We start from the raw sequence: 19040 nt of genomic DNA, 5'->3' as shown, positions 1-19040 counted from the left end.
ATAGAAGTAATTTCTTAATCCAATATATATATTTTTTAGACATATCAAAATTATATTTAAGACCTTTTTAAGACCCTGCAGGAGCCCTACATTCAAAAACTGCCCAGAGATCAAAAGACATCTCAAAAGAGCAGCATGGGGATTCTGTTTAAATGGTGGATTATCCCTTTTACAGACAATTTACATTCTAAAATAAAATTATCTTTGATTAAAAACAACAACAACACATACCTCATGATTTCATGAATGTCGAGCTCCTGGTCCCAGTTCCTCTCTATGCCGGGAACGTGACCCATGCCAACCACTCCCACCACCACAGCAGGGACCTCTGCAGAAGGAGAACAAGTATGGTTTCAATAATAATCTATACATTCACTTAGTCAGGTCCAGAAATATTTGGCCATCAACACAGTTTTCATAATTTCGGCTCTGTACACCACCACCACAATGGATTTTAAATGAAACAATCAAGATGCAGACTTTCAGCTTTAATTGGAGGGTATTTATCAGGTGAACAGTGTAGGAATTACAACAATTTTAAGGGACCGAAAGTTATTGACAATTGGCTGCTCAGCTGTTCCATGGCCAGGTGTGTGTTATTCCCTCGTTATTTCATTTACAAGGAGCAGATAAAAGGTCTAGAGTTCATTACATAAGTGTGCATTTGGAATCTGTTGCCGTCAACTCTCAATGAGGTCCAAAGAGCTGTCACTATCAGTGAAGCAAGCCATCATTATGCTGAAGAATGATAACAAACCCATCAGTGAGATAGAAAAAGCATTAGGTGTGGCCAAATAAACAGTTTGGTACATTCTTAAAAAGAAAGAACGCACTGGTGAGCTCAGCAACACAAAAAGACCCGGAAGACCATGGAAACCAACTGTGGTGGATGACGGAAGATTTCTTTCCCTGGTGAATAAAAACCCCTTCACAACAGTATCTGTATCTGTGTCAAAGTCAACAATCAAAAGACTTCACCAGAGTGAATTAGAAAAATCGCACATTTAACACTTTGACTGCCGGGAACCGTCTTTAGACGTCTTTGCTGGCCATGCTAAAGTTGCCGGAGGACGCGTTACGTCGTCCTTATATCAATATTTCAAAAATCTGCGATCGGATTCATATGTCCCCTCCGCTGGCTTGAGATCCACCAGCAGGACCCACTGAGCTCTCTGGCGGTTCAGGAGCGCCATCTGGTGGCCGATCGGCGCAATCGCCAAACAGGATGTGGCATAGAGGTTGTCCTAGACGTCCGTAGTACTTCCGGGCGCTCGCTATAGGTCATGGGACTCTGGCTCGTCACGCTACACGGTGATCGATTGGCAATAACTAGATAAACAACATGATTTGGACGTATATACCATTATACAAGCTGGAGATGGACCGGGTAAAAATATATCCCATAATGATAAGATTTCTACTCTACGATGATCGCCCAACGGCGCGCGGAGACTGGGGTGAGTTTCAGCGTGTAACGTTACCGTCTTCGATACTAACTGCTATTATCAACATTTGACCCACATTAGATGATTGGTATAACGCTGCCCACGGAATTATAAACGCCCGCTCGCCCATCCGGTCAACATCAGATGACGTGTAGTAACTTCTAGAAGTACGTCTAGTTGGAATTTTTTATATCGCGCTGATTGCCATCAAACTGTATTTCATCATCAATATAATGCATTTGGGGCTATATATCACGTTCTGGAGAAAGCTGCAGAAAGAGATGAAAACATACTTATACATTAGACCATTGTGTATTGTATATTATATGGTAACTCAGAACATTGTACATATGTCTATACCGAACACTGTGACCTCATTTTCTTCTTCTAAATTCATGCTATATTATGTTATTATGTTATTTGATACTATCTTGTCTAGCACAGTCTCTGGAGCGTAACAGTAAGAAGCATTTTGTATGAAAGTATTCTGTACTTCTGTATGACAACTATTAAAGAACTTGAACTTGAACTTGACCATACTTTACTATGAATATGTGAATGAAAAAGTTTAACGTTGCTACACAATGAACAATACATATAGGACTTTGAATGGGCCCTAATAATGGCAATGTAGCAATAGAATTTAAAAAGTTATAGCCCTGCAAAGAAGGGGACTTTCTCCATAGACAAATAGCGCTGGCAATCTATGGTATATCATGAATTTAACCTTAGGCAGCCAAAGTGTTAATGAAGCTGAATGAGCAGTTTTTGTTGACATTTCCCGTATATATCCAAATGTGTGATTTTTCACCATCGTAACGTTATTATTTTCACAGCTGGTAAAAGAATAATAATGTTGTGATACTAAACAAATAGTTCACATGCATGATTCAGGTGATAGTACCCTGCAGTGTGACAGAGTCTACCCAACTATAGGTGTGAAAGCCACCTTATACTGTATACCAAGGTTGGGTGGTGCTCACTGGCAGCAAGACATGAGTTGCATTGGCATCCGTTTCTATAAAGCCAATAAGCCATAATTGGAGATTGCCCTAAATGACATCACTTCATTATTGGAATGGCCCTCTGGACACCATTGTACACAATCCAATGATCGTCTTACACTTAAAGTACCTAGAATGTCTACTGAACTTGGTAGATGTGCCTTTGGCTTCCGTGTGCCCCTGACTTGTGAAATACCCTGCAGAATACATTGAAATTAGGTGTCTTGTGTCTATGGGTCGATTTAAAACCTTGGTGACCAAACGGGTCACCATTATTTCTATATGGTGTTTATTAGTTCTATAAATTAGTTTTAATGTCTGCCGTTTCTGAAATGATTGATGCAATGTGATGATCTATGAATGTAATTATTCGACAATGCTGTAAATGATTTTAATCACTCAGTGTATTTGAGAATAAATAAAGATTTAATGAATATCTTGTTCTTTCAGGTGCTACTGCAAGCTGTATGGTGGTGGTAGCAGTGCTTCACAGAACAGAGGTTTCTACTGTACACTTAGACTTCAGGCCTGGACCTGAATTATTCTGCTATATATATAAAAAATTTATGTTTTTTCCTTTCACACGTTTTCCACAATCCATGAGCACCTGTGCCTTCACTGCCTTACACTGTAATCATACCATCATTTCCCCAAGGGGATCAATAAAGGAATATCTTATTTTATCTTAACTGCCTACCTGTCTAGTCTACCCATATAACACCGTATGATAGCCATGTACAATAACACTGTATATACCATATATATATCTATATCTGTATGCATATATTCCTGTTTAAATATCTGTATACATGCCCACTCTGTGCACTGTACACACTGTATATACTACCATCTTGCTAAGAGGACATATGCTGAGAAACTGGAGACACAAATGGCACAAAACGACACAAGAGGCTTGTGGAGGGGACTGAAGACAATAACTGACTACAAAGTCAGCGCCCCCTCAATGGGGAGCGACGACGCCTCTCTAGCGGACAAACTCAACTCCTTCTACGCTCGGTTCGGTGTAGACAGTGTCGCCGCTAGCCCTCTGGCTAGTGACGTCACTGGCGCACCGGCTGTTGTGGAGGGGGGGGGGCAACCGCGGGGGGGCGGGGGCGCTCTCTCGTTGTCGGAACACAGTGTGAGAAGAGCATTTATGCAGGTGAACACCAGGAAGGCTGCAGGCCCAGATGGTATAACAGGACGCATACTTAAGTCCTGTGCAAACCAGCTTGCCCCGGTGTTCACCGCCATATTTAATCAATCCCTGGCGGAGTCAGTAGTCCCTGCCTGCTTCAAGATGTCTACCATCATCCCTGTACCGAAGAAACCCTCCCCAACATGTCCAAATGATTACAGACCGGTGGCACTCACCTCTGTGGTCATGAAATGTTTCGAGAGGCTGGTCAAGGACCACATTTGTGCCTCTCTCCCCAGTGATATGGACCCTATGCAATTTGCATACAGGACAAACAGGTCCACTGATGACGCGGTCTCCCAGGTACTGCACAGCACTCTCTCCCACCTTGACCGTCAGAAGGGGGGCTATGTGAGACTGTTGTTCATTGACTACAGCTCAGCGTTCAACACCATAGTCCCCACCAGACTGGTGGACAAGCTGATCGAGCTAGGCCTGAGCTCCGCCCTGAGCGCCTGGGTACTGGACTTTCTGAGTGAAAGACCCCAGGCGGTCAGGGTGGGGGGTCAGACCTCCAACACCATCACCCTGAGCATCGGGTCCCCCCAGGGCTGTGTTCTAAGCCCCCTGCTGTACTCACTCTACACACACGACTGTGCGGCCAAGTTCAGCTCCAACTCCATTGTGAAGTTCGCCGACGACACGGTGGTGGTGGGGCTGATCTCGGACAACGACGAGAAGGCCTACCGAGAGGAGGTTGAGGTACTGGAACGTTGGTGCCAGGACAACAGCCTGCTCCTGAACATTGGTAAAACCAAGGAGCTGATCGTGGATTATAGGAGAGGACAGCAGGAGACACACACACCACTGACGATTAACGGGGCTACCGTGGACAGGGTGAGCAGCTTCAAGTACCTGGGGGTCCACATCTCAGAGGACCTGACATGGTCAACACACATAAACACAGTAGTAAAGAAAGCGAAGCAGCGCCTCTACCACCTGAGACAGTTAAGGAAGTTCAGAGTATCGGGGAAGATACTCCAGTCCTTCTACTCAGGAGCTGTAGAGAGCATCTTGACCGGAAACATCACTGCCTGGTATGGGAACAGCACGGCACAGGACAAGAAGGCCCTACAGAGTGTGGTGCGCTCAGCCGAGCGTACCACGGGTATTGCGCTACCTCCCCTGCAGGCTCTATACAACAAGAGGTGCAAATCCAGAGCCTGCAGGATAATGAAAGACCCCCACCACCCCAATAACAGCCTGTTCCAGCTGCTGAGGTCAGGCAGACGCCTGCGAACTCCAGCTACTAGGACGGAGAGGCTTAGGCTAAGCTTCTTCCCCCAGGCCATCAGAGCCTTGAACAATGAACATTGAGAGACACAGAAACTGAACTATCCACACACAAGCACATACACGACACGCACGCTGAGCACGCTCACACACTAGCAGCCACTTTAACACTCATGCCGCACACACGCACACTTATGGCCAGAGGAAAGGCCACTTAAAGTAGTATAGCATCAGGAACAGTGTATTGCACTACTAAAGCTACCTAGCATGTCCTATATGCTCTGTAAATACTAATGTACAGATACCGAGATGGCACACCATGTACCTGTTTATTGCACTGTTTTATTGGATTCTATTAATATGTTGTACCACTGTATTTTATTGGATTCTATTATATGTTGTACCACTGTATTGCACATCGTCGCGGGCAAGACCAGCCGCATTTCATTGTATACCTGTATGCCGTGACAATTAAAACTCTTGACTTGACTTGACTTGACTTGATCTATATCTGTTTATATCCCATACCTACACTTATTAGTTATACCCAGGGGTGCAGTCGTAATATGGGCGAAGGCCAAACGCCCGCGCAAGCGCGCTCCCGCGCACGCGCATACATGTTCCCTCTGTTGCGCACAAAACAGATGATACACCTTGTCTCATCCTTCCAGTGAAGTCGGGAGATCAAGCAACCCCCCACCACACCTACAGGGCTTGTATTTGGTTGTCGGTATCCTATTATTATGCAAAGTCTAGGTGATAAGTGGCGCGACGAGTCATTTTATCACCTAGACTTTGCATAATAATAGGATGCGCGCACTTCGGCCTCAGTGACGAAGGCCAAACACCGTTTGACCGCGTTTGCCCAGCACTGCACCCCTGGTTATACCACTGGCCAGTATGGCTTACTACCATAGTCCATATATACCTGTATCACTGTATATACATCAGATTAGCACATTTACCCAATAGCCTTGTTCTATATATTCCATTTAATCACTGTGTTACACTGTATATTGTTATGCACTTTATTCGTACCTTGTACTCTGGTTAGATACCAACTGCTTTTCATTGTACTGTAGTTGTGCAAAACACATTTGAATCTAATCTAATTTAAACCTGTGGAGTAGTGTTGAAGTCCCGATGCACTCCCTGTGCTACTGTGCTCCTTTATACACACGCATGGCATGACCAAAAGTATTGTGGACACACCCGCTCGTCCAACATCTCATTCCAAAACCATGGGGATGAATATGGAGTTGCTGCTATACTCCTCTGGGGACGGCCTTCCACATGATGTTGGAAAACACTGCCATGGGAATTTGCTTCCATTCAGCCACAAGAGCATTACTGAGGTCAGGCAGGGATTTTGGGGGGCGATTATTCTCCCAGCGGGGTTGGGTGAGGTTGAGGTCAGCGAAGGGCCTTTTCCCCCCAAACTGTTGCCACGATGTTTGAAAGTGCAGCATGGTTTAGAACGTCACTGTAAGGTCTATAGTGAAGAGTTCCCTTCACTGGAACTAAGGGTTCTGCTCCCAAAACCATGAAAAACAGCCACAGACCATTAGGTGTCATGTAGAGTGCTTGGCATGATAAATAACACTTTCCCTGCCTACCACCGCAGAGACTCTGGGATCGAATCCAGCTGTCAGCGGCACCTCCGGCTTGATCAGTCGTCCCTACTAAACACAATTGGCAGTGTTAGCGGGTGGGAAGCCGGCTGGGGTATGTGTCCTGGTCGTTGTAAACTGCGACTCCTACTGTTCAGCAGGGAGGGGCTCTGGGGGAAATAGCGTGAGCCTCCCACGCGTTACGTTCCGACAGTGGGGCAATGTGCGCAATGACGAGGAAGGGAATTGGCATAACAACTAAATTGGGGAAGGGTGACAAATACAGAAAGCCCCCCCCCCCAACAAAAGACAATTTTCCCTTTGGTGGTGCTGGCTGGGAACCGTTGATTCTAAACAGAATATAAACTGCCTCTTTCTGGCTCACGAATAGCCATATTAAAAACCATAGGCATGGTCAACTAGGAAATGCTAGCAAAGGCAAACACGAAAACAAGAAACTCAGAGATGGCTTGGGTGTCGTTGAGGGGGGGGGGATATAATCAAGATTTGCAGCTGGATGGAGCTGCAATACCTACTCTGGGCATTAGGGGGCGCCTCCACACTGCGTGCGGCCTGGCGGAGTGTGTGCGTGAGGTAGATGTCTCTCTCGGCCACGATGGTCCGGTGGAGAGCGGGGAACTCGCCGATCATCTCCGACATGGTCTGCTCCAACAGGTCCTTCTGCTTGCACTTCTCCACGTCCTCTTTACTGTAACGCACAAGACGACCAACACGTTCAATCAGCACTCAAAGACCAACACGTTCAATCAGCACTCAAAGACCAACACGTTCAATCAACACTCAAAGACCAACACGTCCAATCAGCACGCAAAAACCAACACGTCCAATCAGCACTCAAAGACCAACATGTCCAATCAGCACTCAAAGACCAACACGTTCAATCAGCACTCAAAGACCAACACGTTCAATCAGCACTCAAAGACCAACACGTTCAATCAACACCCGGTTCACCTACCTCACCCATTTACTAAATGTAATTTCTTTTTAATTTCCCTTCAACCTTGATCCCTTGACAAACTTGTCATCAAAGAGAATCAAGCCTGCATTTTATATTCATTAATGAATATTGATCTCCTGACAGCGAGATATTGAGGAGTAAGTGAGGCAATGCAATGCATCAATACAAATTATTTAGCAGTTTGCACTGAATTCGGAAAATCTGCTTTTAGCTTCTGTGCCGCCGACACGTGGAACGTTTTGCAAAGCCCCTTAAAACCCAATACTTTAGTATCCAGTGGTCACTTTAAATCTATAATAGCCAACCATTTCAACTCTGTAATTATTTTAATTAATTTAAATAGTTTAATTGAATGACCTTTCCGTTTCTACATAGTTTTTTTTTATATTGGTGTCAAAGCTTGACATCATTGAGAGCTTGCTCTGAATGATCTTTTGAGATTAAATAATGATTGAATGAATCAAAATAAAGCATCTGCATAAATAACTTTACATTGAAATGACTCCCCGACCACCACCGTCTACACTACGAAACATTACGTGGGAAATAGGCTCAAGGACTTTCATCAAGCCAACAGACTCATGAACACTCTTTAGTCATTCAGATTCTATTGTATATATTTATGTATTTAGTATTTTAAGTACTTTACGTTGATTTTATTCTACTGTTGCACTTTTTATATCAACCACCGTCAGCACTGTCACCTTTTTCATACATCATTATTACGCTGGTTTTTTATTGGGTTTTTGTGTATTGTATTGTTCCATTGTGTATTTTATTGACATGCTTTAGGTCGAGGGGGCAAGACTCAAGAATCTTGCTCTTTTTTTGTATGAGAAATATGACAAAAATGCAACAATAAAGCTGAATGTGAAACAATGAAATGAGGCTAGCGGTTCCGGTACCTGATGGGGTCGGAGAGGAAGCAGAGGCCCCAGGCCAGGCGGGCCTTCTGCCACATGCTGAGGGCGGCGATGGCCCTCTTGAAGGTCACCGGGATGGGCCGATCCCCCAGGTGGAACTTACAGAAGGGCACCCTGCTCGCCTGGAACGCAAGGAGACGAGGGGGAGGAGAGCAAAACTGGCATAATGAGATGGATGTGAGGAGTAAGGTGAAAGATAAATATTATTCTAGTAAGTCTAGTATTCGATCATTCATTCATCCATCCATAACAGAGAAATGACTGTGATAGTTTTTTTTTGTAGTACAAACATTGAAGCTATAAAACTGGTTAATAAATAAATGACAACACAAATGCAGTGTGTGTGTTCTATACTTGTGAGAACCAACCCTTGACAGCCCACCCCTTCTTGTGAGGACATTTTGGGTTGCGAGGACCTTTTAGCTGCATGGTCCTCGCGCACACACAAAAAAAACGCTTGGATGACCTCACATTGTTAGCCCCTATTGAGCAGTGCAAGTTTCAGCAAGGGTCCTCAGAAGTATAACATTGTCAAATCGGTTCAGTCATTTGAGTGGGTTCCTGTTATCAGAACATGTTTTTTTGTTTAGTTTGTTTTTAACTTTTGGGCCTTGGGGGGGCAGGTGGCGCACGGAGATTACGTTCGACACCAACACCGGGAGACACTAGGATTCGCCTGTTCGAATCCAGCTCCCGGCGTTGCTATCAGCTTGGCTGTCCTCTCACGCTGATACAATTGGCTGTATCAGGGGGTGGGAAGCTGAAGGGTGGGTCCTGGGCGTTGTGGACAGCGACCCCTACAGTTCGGTCGGGGCGCCTGCTCAGCGAGGGTTGGATCTGAGGAGAGATAGTGTGGCCTCCCACACGCTACACTCTCCCCGGTGAGAACCTGCGCGGCCAGGTTGGCCTGCCCCAGGCTGCAGATGCGTCGGAGGAAAGCATGTGACAGTCTCCGGTCTCCCGGACCAACAGTAGGGGAAAGTACGCAACAACCAGGAAGGGTGGGATGGGAGAAAAATCGGGATTTTGGGCCTTGTTTCCCTGCCAGCCTGCCGACCCCATCCAGGAAAAGAAGACCCCCAGGCTCTCTGCTCATCGCGGCCGAGTCGGCTTCACAGAAGCACAGTGGGGGTCTTGTCTTCTCTGCCTGCCAACAGATCTTTGTGTTTCCCTGGCTAGGAAACATCCAATATGGAAACAGACAACGCTTGGATACCCAAGGCGGCTCTTGTCTAGTGACCAATATAATTTTATAATATAACGTATGAAGTATATCACGGCATACATACCTCATCCATACTGCACCTTATGTGTATACTACTTCATCAGAGCATATATTTAGCATTTTGTTTTTTAGATTATATATATTCTATTAGATTATATATATATATATATATATATATATATATATATTAGTGCTGTCAGGCGATTAAAAAAATTAATCTAATTAATTACAGGATTTGTAATTAATTAATCTAATTAATCACATTTTAATCGCATAACAATTTTATGCCTGATATTCTATATTATATAATCATATTTCAAATTGCATGTGTCCGGATGGCAGAATTCAGTACTGTATCTACAAAACCTTCTGTTTAATCATCTTCCATCTATTAATTTGCTAAGATTTTTCAGGTCTGGTCAATTTGAGCATGGTGTTATTCACAGTCAAAGATACAAAAAAATGTATTGATATTCTCATTTGGTTCATTACAATTTACTCAAAATAAATTTTTCATTCAATCAATCACCGCGCAGATTGATTGATTGAATGAAAATGTTATTAACAGATTGCAGAATGGGTACAATACAGTACGGCACACAATTGTTAAGGGGATGCAGACCAGGGTGCAACTTGCACCGTGCAATTCATTCTTTGTGGATCTAGCCCACAGTATTTCTGACACTGGGAATACATTCCCTGAGATTCATAGATGTCCCTAGAATCAGATACCAAGAACATGCAAATGGACCATATTAAAAAATAAAAAAATCTGTAAATGTGTATTCTACATTCTTATGGAATGAATGATACAAAAAAAATATTATTAAAAAAAAAAAAAAAAAAACGTTTTTTTTTGTAATTAATTTTGAGTTAATTTTCATAACGCGATACTTTGCTGTGTAATTAATTAATCTAATTAACGCGATAAACTGACAGCCCTAATATATATATATATATATATATATATATATATATAGTAAATATATTTATTGTAGGGCAAATATAACTGAGAGGTCATACATACCCTCATCTTGCACCTTGACCTTTTTACACTGCCTACTTGCCCATATGCGCATGTCCAGAGGTAATTATATTGTTATATTGTTTACACTGCCTATTTTTATTTCTCCACTGTACTATAATTCTATGACCTGTATCATGTATTCTACTACCTGTACCTCCCCCTCCCCCATGCTGCTATGACGCCTGAATTTCCCCAAGGGGATCAATAAAGGAATATCTTATCTTATCTTCTTCCATTGTACACACGCGACAATGGATGGTCCTCACAAACCTAGATAATCATGTGTGTGTGTTTATGTTTATTGTTATTTGCACTTACAAACATACATTCTGGAATAAAATAAGTAAAAGAAGAACAGTTAAAATGTGCAGGAATGGTCAAAAAGCCCAAGGGCTTATAAGCGACCTACCCTCTTAAACCTATATTATAGGATAACTACACAGAAAATCCCCCCCCCCCCCCCCCCCCCCCCCACATTATGCACAAACACACATGCGCATATCCCTCTCTCATACACACAGATACATACAATACAGCATTATACAACAATTATAATGTTGGAAAAAAAGACTACTCACAAATACACATGGATACTCTTTTTTAAGCTTGCTTTTAAATGTATTTAAAGTGGAACATGTTTCTGTTAGATTTTGTATATCATTCCACATCACTGCACCTTGATAAACAAATGAGAATTTGGCAACAAATATGTGTGTGTGTGTGTGTCACCTCTCTGAAGGCCTCTCTGAACTCTCCCCCAGGAGCCATGCCCAGCTGCTCCGTGATGTGAGCCGACACCTTGAGCAGCAGGATCTGCATCAGGCCCGACATCAGGCCGTTCTGACAGACACACATCAAGTCACGACACATTGATTTATAAAGTACCGGTACTTAATTTTTTTTTAAATAAATAAAGACATGTTGACCAAAGTGCTGTACAGACCAGGGCAGGTAGTAAAATCACAGGACAAGACAGAAAAAAACAGAAAGAGATCACATAGGCATCTATTTCTATACACATCGGCACAAATCAACTAATTAAAAACAACAGATCCTAGGCATAGGTAATAATTAGGTATTATTCACTTTTTTAACAGGGGGATTTTTTTCATACCATATCAGGGGGATCCAGAGGCTAGAGAAGTGTGTTTTGAGGCTGAACTTAAAGGAAAACTCCAACATTTTGGGAAATTAGCTTATTTAACATCTTCCCTGGAGTTAGACAAGAAGATACATACCTTTTTTGTCTCTGTGCATGCATTAGTCTTAGGGAACAGCCGCTCCGTTAGTGTAGCTTAGCTTCATCACTGGAAGTGGGTCAGACTTGTACCCTGACGTTCCCTACAGTCCCCTACAGTCACCAAATACACTCCAAATACAACTCCAAAACGTTCCTGTAAACATGTTGTGACCTGTGTATTTACCACGTGGAGAAATAAAAAATAATTGAATTAGACAATTACGCTTTCTAAGCAAATATACTCTGAACAATTTTTTGCCTAACCACTCCTCTCTGGGCGCAGTGATTTCAGTGCTACTTTCGTCGCTCTTTTATTTTGGAACTCCCCGACCGGAAGTTACCCTCGTTATCTGTTTGAGTGTCCGGTTGCTGGTTAGCTCCATTAGCGTGTATATCAAGACCAGCCATGGGAATACTGTTCTCTAAATTGGGGAGGCTTTTAATCGTCAAGGTAAGAGGATTTTAAGTCATGGTATCCATAAACTTCAATCGGTCCGGATCATTTGAATGAAATGAGAATGTAAACAAACACGGCGTCACGTTAGAAAGTAGCACTGAAATCACTGCACCCAGAGAGGAGTGGTTAGGCAAAAAATTGTTCAGAGTATATTTGCTTAGAAAACGTAATTGTCGAATTCAATAATTTTTTATTTCTCCACATGGTAAATACACAGGTCACAACATGTTTACAGGAACGTTTTGGAGTTGTATTTAGAGTGTATTTCGTGACTGTAGGGAACGTCAGGGTACAAGTCTGACCCACTTCCAGTGATGAAGCTAAGCTACGCTAACGGAGCGGCTGTTCCCTAAGCCTAATGCATGCACAGAGACAAAAAAGGTATGTATCTTCTTGTCTAACTCCAGGGAAGATGTTAAATAAGCAAATTTCCCAAAATGTTGGAGTTTTCCTTTAAAGGAATCAAGAAAGGGGGCAGATCTGACAAAGAGGCTTGATGGCTGACATCAACTTCAAACAGGATTAAAAAAGGTATCCAGTGGACTTTTTGACCACTAGAATGAACTTAATGTAATTGGAGCTATAGAGCACACAGTAGCAGAGAAAGTGTGTATCAACTGTGCACAGCAACACACACAAGCACGCCACAAGCACAGAGGTGAACACAGGATGAGTGCACTGGGAGTGTGGAAAAACACCCTTGTGCTTAAACTCCTTGGTCCATTCGAACTGGCTGTCAATCAAAAGGAGGTGGTTGGACTGAAAGTAGGGCTGGGCGATATGACCAAAAACGTTATCGCGATAAAATTATAAAATTATTTTCATATAATTCGATATCGATAATTATCGTCGATATAATGTCTGTCAAGTTTAATTAACTTCTAATATGCTGCTGCGAATGTCTCAAGTCGAGTTGATGTCGTCATCAGTCCTCGCATGTTAGCAGTTAGCCGACAAGCGGAGTATCTCATGACAATAAATATGACACTAAAATACTCTCTTCCGCCACAATATATTGAAACGACGTCCACTCCCACACTACTATAAACGTGGCCTCAGAATTCAAAACACACACATACTCGGCACGTAAATATATAAAACAGTGCCGTGCAAGCTAGTTAACCTAGCCAGCCTGTTGCTTCTACGCGGTGTATTCCATGACAATGTGCTAAATATCACACTAAAATACTCTCTTCCGCCACAATATATTGAAACGACTACCACTGTATACCACCACTACTATAAACGTGGCCTCAGAATTCACCACACACACATACTCGGCACGTAAAATTTTTAAAACAACGCCGTGCAAGCTAATTAGCCTAGCAAGCCTTGTTGTTGAGTGAGTCCTACCGCTCTGGGTCTCCTTCCGGGTCTCCGTCGATCTCGGCCATCTCCTTCACTGATTGGTTGTTAGCTGTTGTGCGTAGCACGTCATCACGTAAGGTTGGTTGTTGTTAGTGAGTGTGCTGAGCCAAGGCTGAACGGAGCCAAGCTTGGAAAATCGATATATCGAAACTTTGCGACCACGTTTCATGTTTATTTCGAGGAAATAATTTATCGCGATAGTTATCGTTTTATCGCCCAGCCCTAACTGAAAGTGACACTTAAAAAGATAGAAGCTGCACTGCTGTCAAGCAGCATGCTCTAGGTTAAAAAAAAAAAACCCTCTTGGTGCTTTACTTTGTACCAGGATTGGAAAAATGTGGTTTCAGAAATTAGAAAATGTAGGCGTTCATAAAGAATTTAGGGTTTAGTGGCTCGGGAGGTAGAGCAGTCGTCTGGTAATCCGGAAGTTCCCGGTTCGATTCCCCCTCCTCCCGGGCAGCGTGTCGATGTGTCCTTGAGCAAGACACTTAAACCCTAATTGCTCCTGATGAGCAGGTTGGCACCTTGCATGGTTGCCTCCGCCGTCGGTGTGTGAATGTGTGAGTGAATGGGACAAATGTGAGGAACAAATTGTAAAGCGTTTTGGATAAAAGCGCTATATATATGCAGCCATTTACCATTTAGAACTATAGGGACTGATCTATGAAAATCTTTTTTTAAATGGGACAATTTGATGTCTTATCTGTGGAACACATAAACTAGTCTAAATCTAATATTTACTATTTATTTTCCAGCACCTATTCCCTTGCATTTCTGGTGTGTGTACCACCAATATCCCCTTCTAGGGATGGGCGTGGGCAAATCGATTCCTCGATTACTCGCCGTTACAAGGAGCTTGAGTGGTTTACGAGGGACTCGAGTGGTTTATGAGGGAACTCGATTTTTATTAGACCTGCACAGTGCTGGAGGGGTTATTGCTGTTATTCTGTCACCCAGGCCATCTATCTGTCTGCACTGGCCATATCTTCTACAGTTCTGATTGGATGAACTGTCGCCCACAGGCCGACCGCAGGCCAAGGACCTGAATTATAGAATGTTCTTCAAATCGATCGATGATTGATTTCCATCGTTGTCCAGATACAGTATAAAGTTTTTATTTTTATTTTTTTACACCTTTTGAAGGCACTGGATAAATGAGACTTGGATTATACTCCACAAATTGTGAGAGCAGGTTTGTAAACAGATGTTTTGATAGTTCGGTATAGTTATCCAAAACCAAACCAAAATTATTTTAGATTCTACGTTTACTGTGGAGACGTGCAAGAAGACAAAAAAAATCACAGGATGAGTAATTGATATACAAATCATGATTTTTTTTGGTCAAGTGCTCATTTAACCAGATGGGTAGGGCTTTGTCCGTCTGTGTTGGTATGGAGTATTGGAGAGTTGGTATCTCTCCGAGTACCCGTCTAGGTTTCTATTTATTATAAATTATTTGGTTACCAGGTATGTCCACTAAAAGTGCTTGTTTTTGCCACTGAAACAGAAATCTCAGAAGTCTCGCTCTCTATCACGCGAGACGTGAGTTGTTGCAGGAAGTCAAGTCAAGAGTTTTATTTGTCACGGCATACAAGTATGACAACAGTAGAGAGAGTTGGAGAGGAGGCTTCTATGTTGTAACGTTTGTGCATTTCCAAATTGTGCCAAAACATGCCGCCCAATTTTGTAGCATTTTATTGGTAAGGACACACATTGAAGTTGTGGCTAGATACCTGTTAAAGTTACATTGACCCAAACACAGCTAATGTTACTACTACTACTAGCCAAAGAAGAGAAGACATGCTGTACCATGTTGTTCCATGAGAGGAGAGACCCGATGCAGACAGAGTGGAGGTAATGTGATTATCACAAAATTTGTGATAATCACATGACCTCCACTCTGTCCGCATCGTAACTGGTTACATTGTAATGGTAACTGCCTTTTTTTTTATTGACAATACACATTAAGTATTGGGTATATTGCTGACCATTGTTATTGCTGTTGCCATGCTCTTTAACCCTGCTAGGCCCTCGGTTGCAAAATTACAACATCCCTTTTAGCTATTTAAAGAAGATGTTTATTTTTAAGCACATTTACAGTCAATGGGAACTGTTGTTCAACCTCACAATGCTATTGGATAGTAAATGTGTTTATACGTCCCACCCTCTGGTCTCTGAAGTTGCTAATGTCTTTTTCATTTGGGCTTCATTAAGATGCATTCTAAAAATAGATTTCCCTAAGCGAGGATTTGATCATCCCTCGAGGGATTAATGCGATCACTCAATCTGGGAACACATTACTGGTGCCCTTCCCTGCCCGGCCTCCCCACACCCACTAAGTGCCTTGCCTGCCGCTAGCGGCGGAGTGAGTTAGTGACATTGGCCGTCATAGAGGTGCTTCGCAACTAAAAACCTTTACGAACTGGCCAGTAGATAGGTAGGATGTGTTCCTGGCTCCACAAAGAACAACAAATTGATTAATTATAGCTAATTGATTTAAGTTGTACTTTTATTATTCATCTCCTTGGGGGAAACTCATTTGGCGGCACGGTGGTGTAGTGGTTAACACGGTGGTGTAGTGGTTAACTTTAGAGTTGTTCCGATACCGATACCAGTATCGGAAATGCCTCCGATACCTGCCTAAAATGCTGGTATCGGTATCGGCGAGTACCCTCTAATTCTGCGCTCCGATACCATATGACGTCATTTATAAACAATACGTGCGGTATCCTCCTACTGAGAGTGAGCATTATAAAACAAACGTGTTTTAATCAACCGTGAATGAAAGTGTCAATGCTGTTTGTCATTTTAACAGCAGATACTTTCTTAAATGCCATCGTCCCGACAGCAGTGTGACAGGGAGCTCTGATGTATTCGCTTGCTGGTGTTATTAGCATTAGCTGAAGAGCTAACCGAAAAGCTAGTTTTAGCTTTAACGTTACCTTGGCTAAAGTTGGGGCTATTCATAATCCAGCAATAATGGCTGCAGATCTGCAAGCAAAGTACAGCAAATTGGCAAAGGAGTATGCCAAGGTAAATCACTTTTTCACCAGTAACGTTATATTGTCTTGTTTCCATCTAACCTAGCTCGCGTTAACTGCTAGCTCATGCTAACGTGGCTAACTGATCAACCTCTCCCACACATGCACGCAATTAATGACATAATGCGGACAGCCATGATACCGGTGACAATATTTAGCTTTTAGTGCCAAATGATAAGAGTCTGAGGCGGAGTCTCAAAAGAGAATGTTGAATATTTATTGTGCATTAAAAATCACAACAGAGCCTCTGCTACTACAGTAGCTAACCTAAACGGAGCCGACTGGATAGGAAGTGCAACAACGTGTAACCTCCGTGCGGAATCAATGTCACAACATATTATACAACTATATTATTGTCATTTTAACAACCATTTTATTCCACAGAGATAATGATTATATATAACGTGAGCATCTCTCTTTATTTTGGCACTACCAAAGTTGTCATTTCAGAGCTCTAGACTGCAAGTAAAATGGTTGCATTATGCAACATTTTTGGGGGGGGAAGTGCAGTTCATATTTGACTTAGTGGCACTTGTGCAAGTGGGGGTGAAATCGAATGGTATTTTGACATATTGCACTGGAATTGTTCATCTTTCTATGGCCATGCGTGTCTGACTTCAGCCCCCCCCCCCACTCCTCACCTGTTTGATGGCCTGCTGGACCTTGTCCAGGTTGATCTCCTTGGCCTCCTTCAGCAGCGTCTTCTCGTCCATCTTCAACATGGACACCCTGTACTGGCACAGCTCCACCACTACCACGTCTGGCTGCACCGCACGGATCGTCTGCGCAGGAGAGCGAGGAGAAGAGAGAGGACAGGAATCACAAATTATAGGCAGCGTGTGTTTGTATGGAGAGAGTGAGAGGGAGGGAGAGAGGGAGAGAGGGAGAGGGAGAGAGGGAGAGAGAGAGAGAGAGAGAGAGAGAGAGAGAGAGAGAGAAGATCAAGATAAAGGATGAAGTGAAGTGGGGCGGCTAGGTGGTGTAGTGGGCAAGGCACTCGCCACCAGTGTGGAGACGCTAGGATTCGCGTGTTCGAATCCAGCGCTCCACATTGTTTTCAGTTTAGCTGGTCGTCCGCAGTAATACACATTGGCCATATTACGGGGAGGGAAACTGAAGGGTGGGGATCGGGCGTTGTGAACAAGCGACTCCTACAAGTCGGTTGGTGCGCCTGCGCAGTAGAATCAGGAAGTGTCGGGGGCAGCGTGAGCCTCCCACGCGTTACTCCTCGACACTGAGAGATCGAGCTGCGCAGGTGAAAAGATGCGACTGCTGTTACCTCAAGTACCGGAGGGGACTTGTGCTATGTATGACTTAGTCCACATTGCAGCCGGCTTGTGGGAGGCAAGAAACAGCGTTCGTGACAGGGGAGGGTTGAATTGGATGATACGAAATTGGGATGGGAGAAAATATAGAAAAAATGGGAGAAAAAGTGGATAAAAAAAAAAGGATGAAGTGAAGTGGATAGGCTGTCGTGGAAAATAGCAGCCACATTTCTGCTACAAAAGAGGAACGCCACTTTAAACACAGTAGACCTCAACACATCATCACTCTTAACCCCTTAAGCCCGACAGGCTTGACCTTACGTTCAGGGCCGAGATTCATATCATGCCATAAATCGATCAATACAGAACGTATTAATTAATGTTAATACATTCCCTGAGGTCCATAGATGCCCCTAGATACAAATAACATGAAAATGGCCTTGTAGAAGTGGGGCAATCTTCCATTTACTTATGTATTTTAGGCGTATTTAGGTTATGGTCAATGTTTGATGACCACTTATCGTGCTCATGAATATTAATTAAAAACATGACTTAAACACACTCTTGCATATCAAGGCAAATCTCCACAATTTCACCAACAGCTCTCTGATTATAAGTAACCAGCAGTAATTTACATGCCAAAAACAAAGCAGAAGCAGCAAGAGTACTAAACACTTAAGCTGGGACAACAACAATAATTACACATGTGAACACAACAGCCCTTCAGAACCCCAACCCTGTCTGCTTGCTTGCCTACATGTATGATAGTGTGTACCTAATACGTCTTATCATTGTGTGTACATGTCTGCTTATGTTTGTACATAATGCAAATGCATGTGCTATACATCTGCTAATGTATGTGCTGCCATATATAGCTCTCATGTCTGTTTGTCTGCATAGAGTATTTGTGCTTATGTTTGTACATGTCTGCTAACATATGTCGTCAATGTGCTCTTTAGCTATTAGCAAAACTTTTACTCATATTTTGCATAATGTGTTTTTAACCTGTTCTTATTTAACTGTTT

General features: G+C 43.0%; 1 protein-coding gene across 1 annotated transcript in view; it reads right to left on the bottom strand.

Annotated features, from left to right (window-relative positions):
• trabd (TraB domain containing) overlaps positions 1-19040 on the bottom strand; it is a 35891-nt gene that overhangs the window by 5547 nt on the left and 11304 nt on the right. Inside the window, exons 5-9 of the mRNA XM_084334868.1 lie at positions 17392-17532; positions 11374-11484; positions 8375-8514; positions 7027-7199; positions 232-328 (exon numbers count right to left, since the gene is read on the bottom strand). Of these exons, the coding sequence (XP_084190994.1) occupies positions 232-328; positions 7027-7199; positions 8375-8514; positions 11374-11484; positions 17392-17532 (662 nt within the window). The remainder of the gene's footprint in view (positions 1-231; positions 329-7026; positions 7200-8374; positions 8515-11373; positions 11485-17391; positions 17533-19040) is intronic.

This window comes from Notolepis coatsorum (assembly GCF_963971535.1).
Source record: "Notolepis coatsorum genome assembly, chromosome: 18".
In the NCBI taxonomy this organism is placed as follows: Eukaryota; Metazoa; Chordata; class Actinopteri; order Aulopiformes; family Paralepididae; genus Notolepis; species Notolepis coatsorum.
The sequence above is the reverse complement of the archived record's forward strand: the minus strand, read 5'-3'. Positions and strand labels throughout refer to the sequence as shown.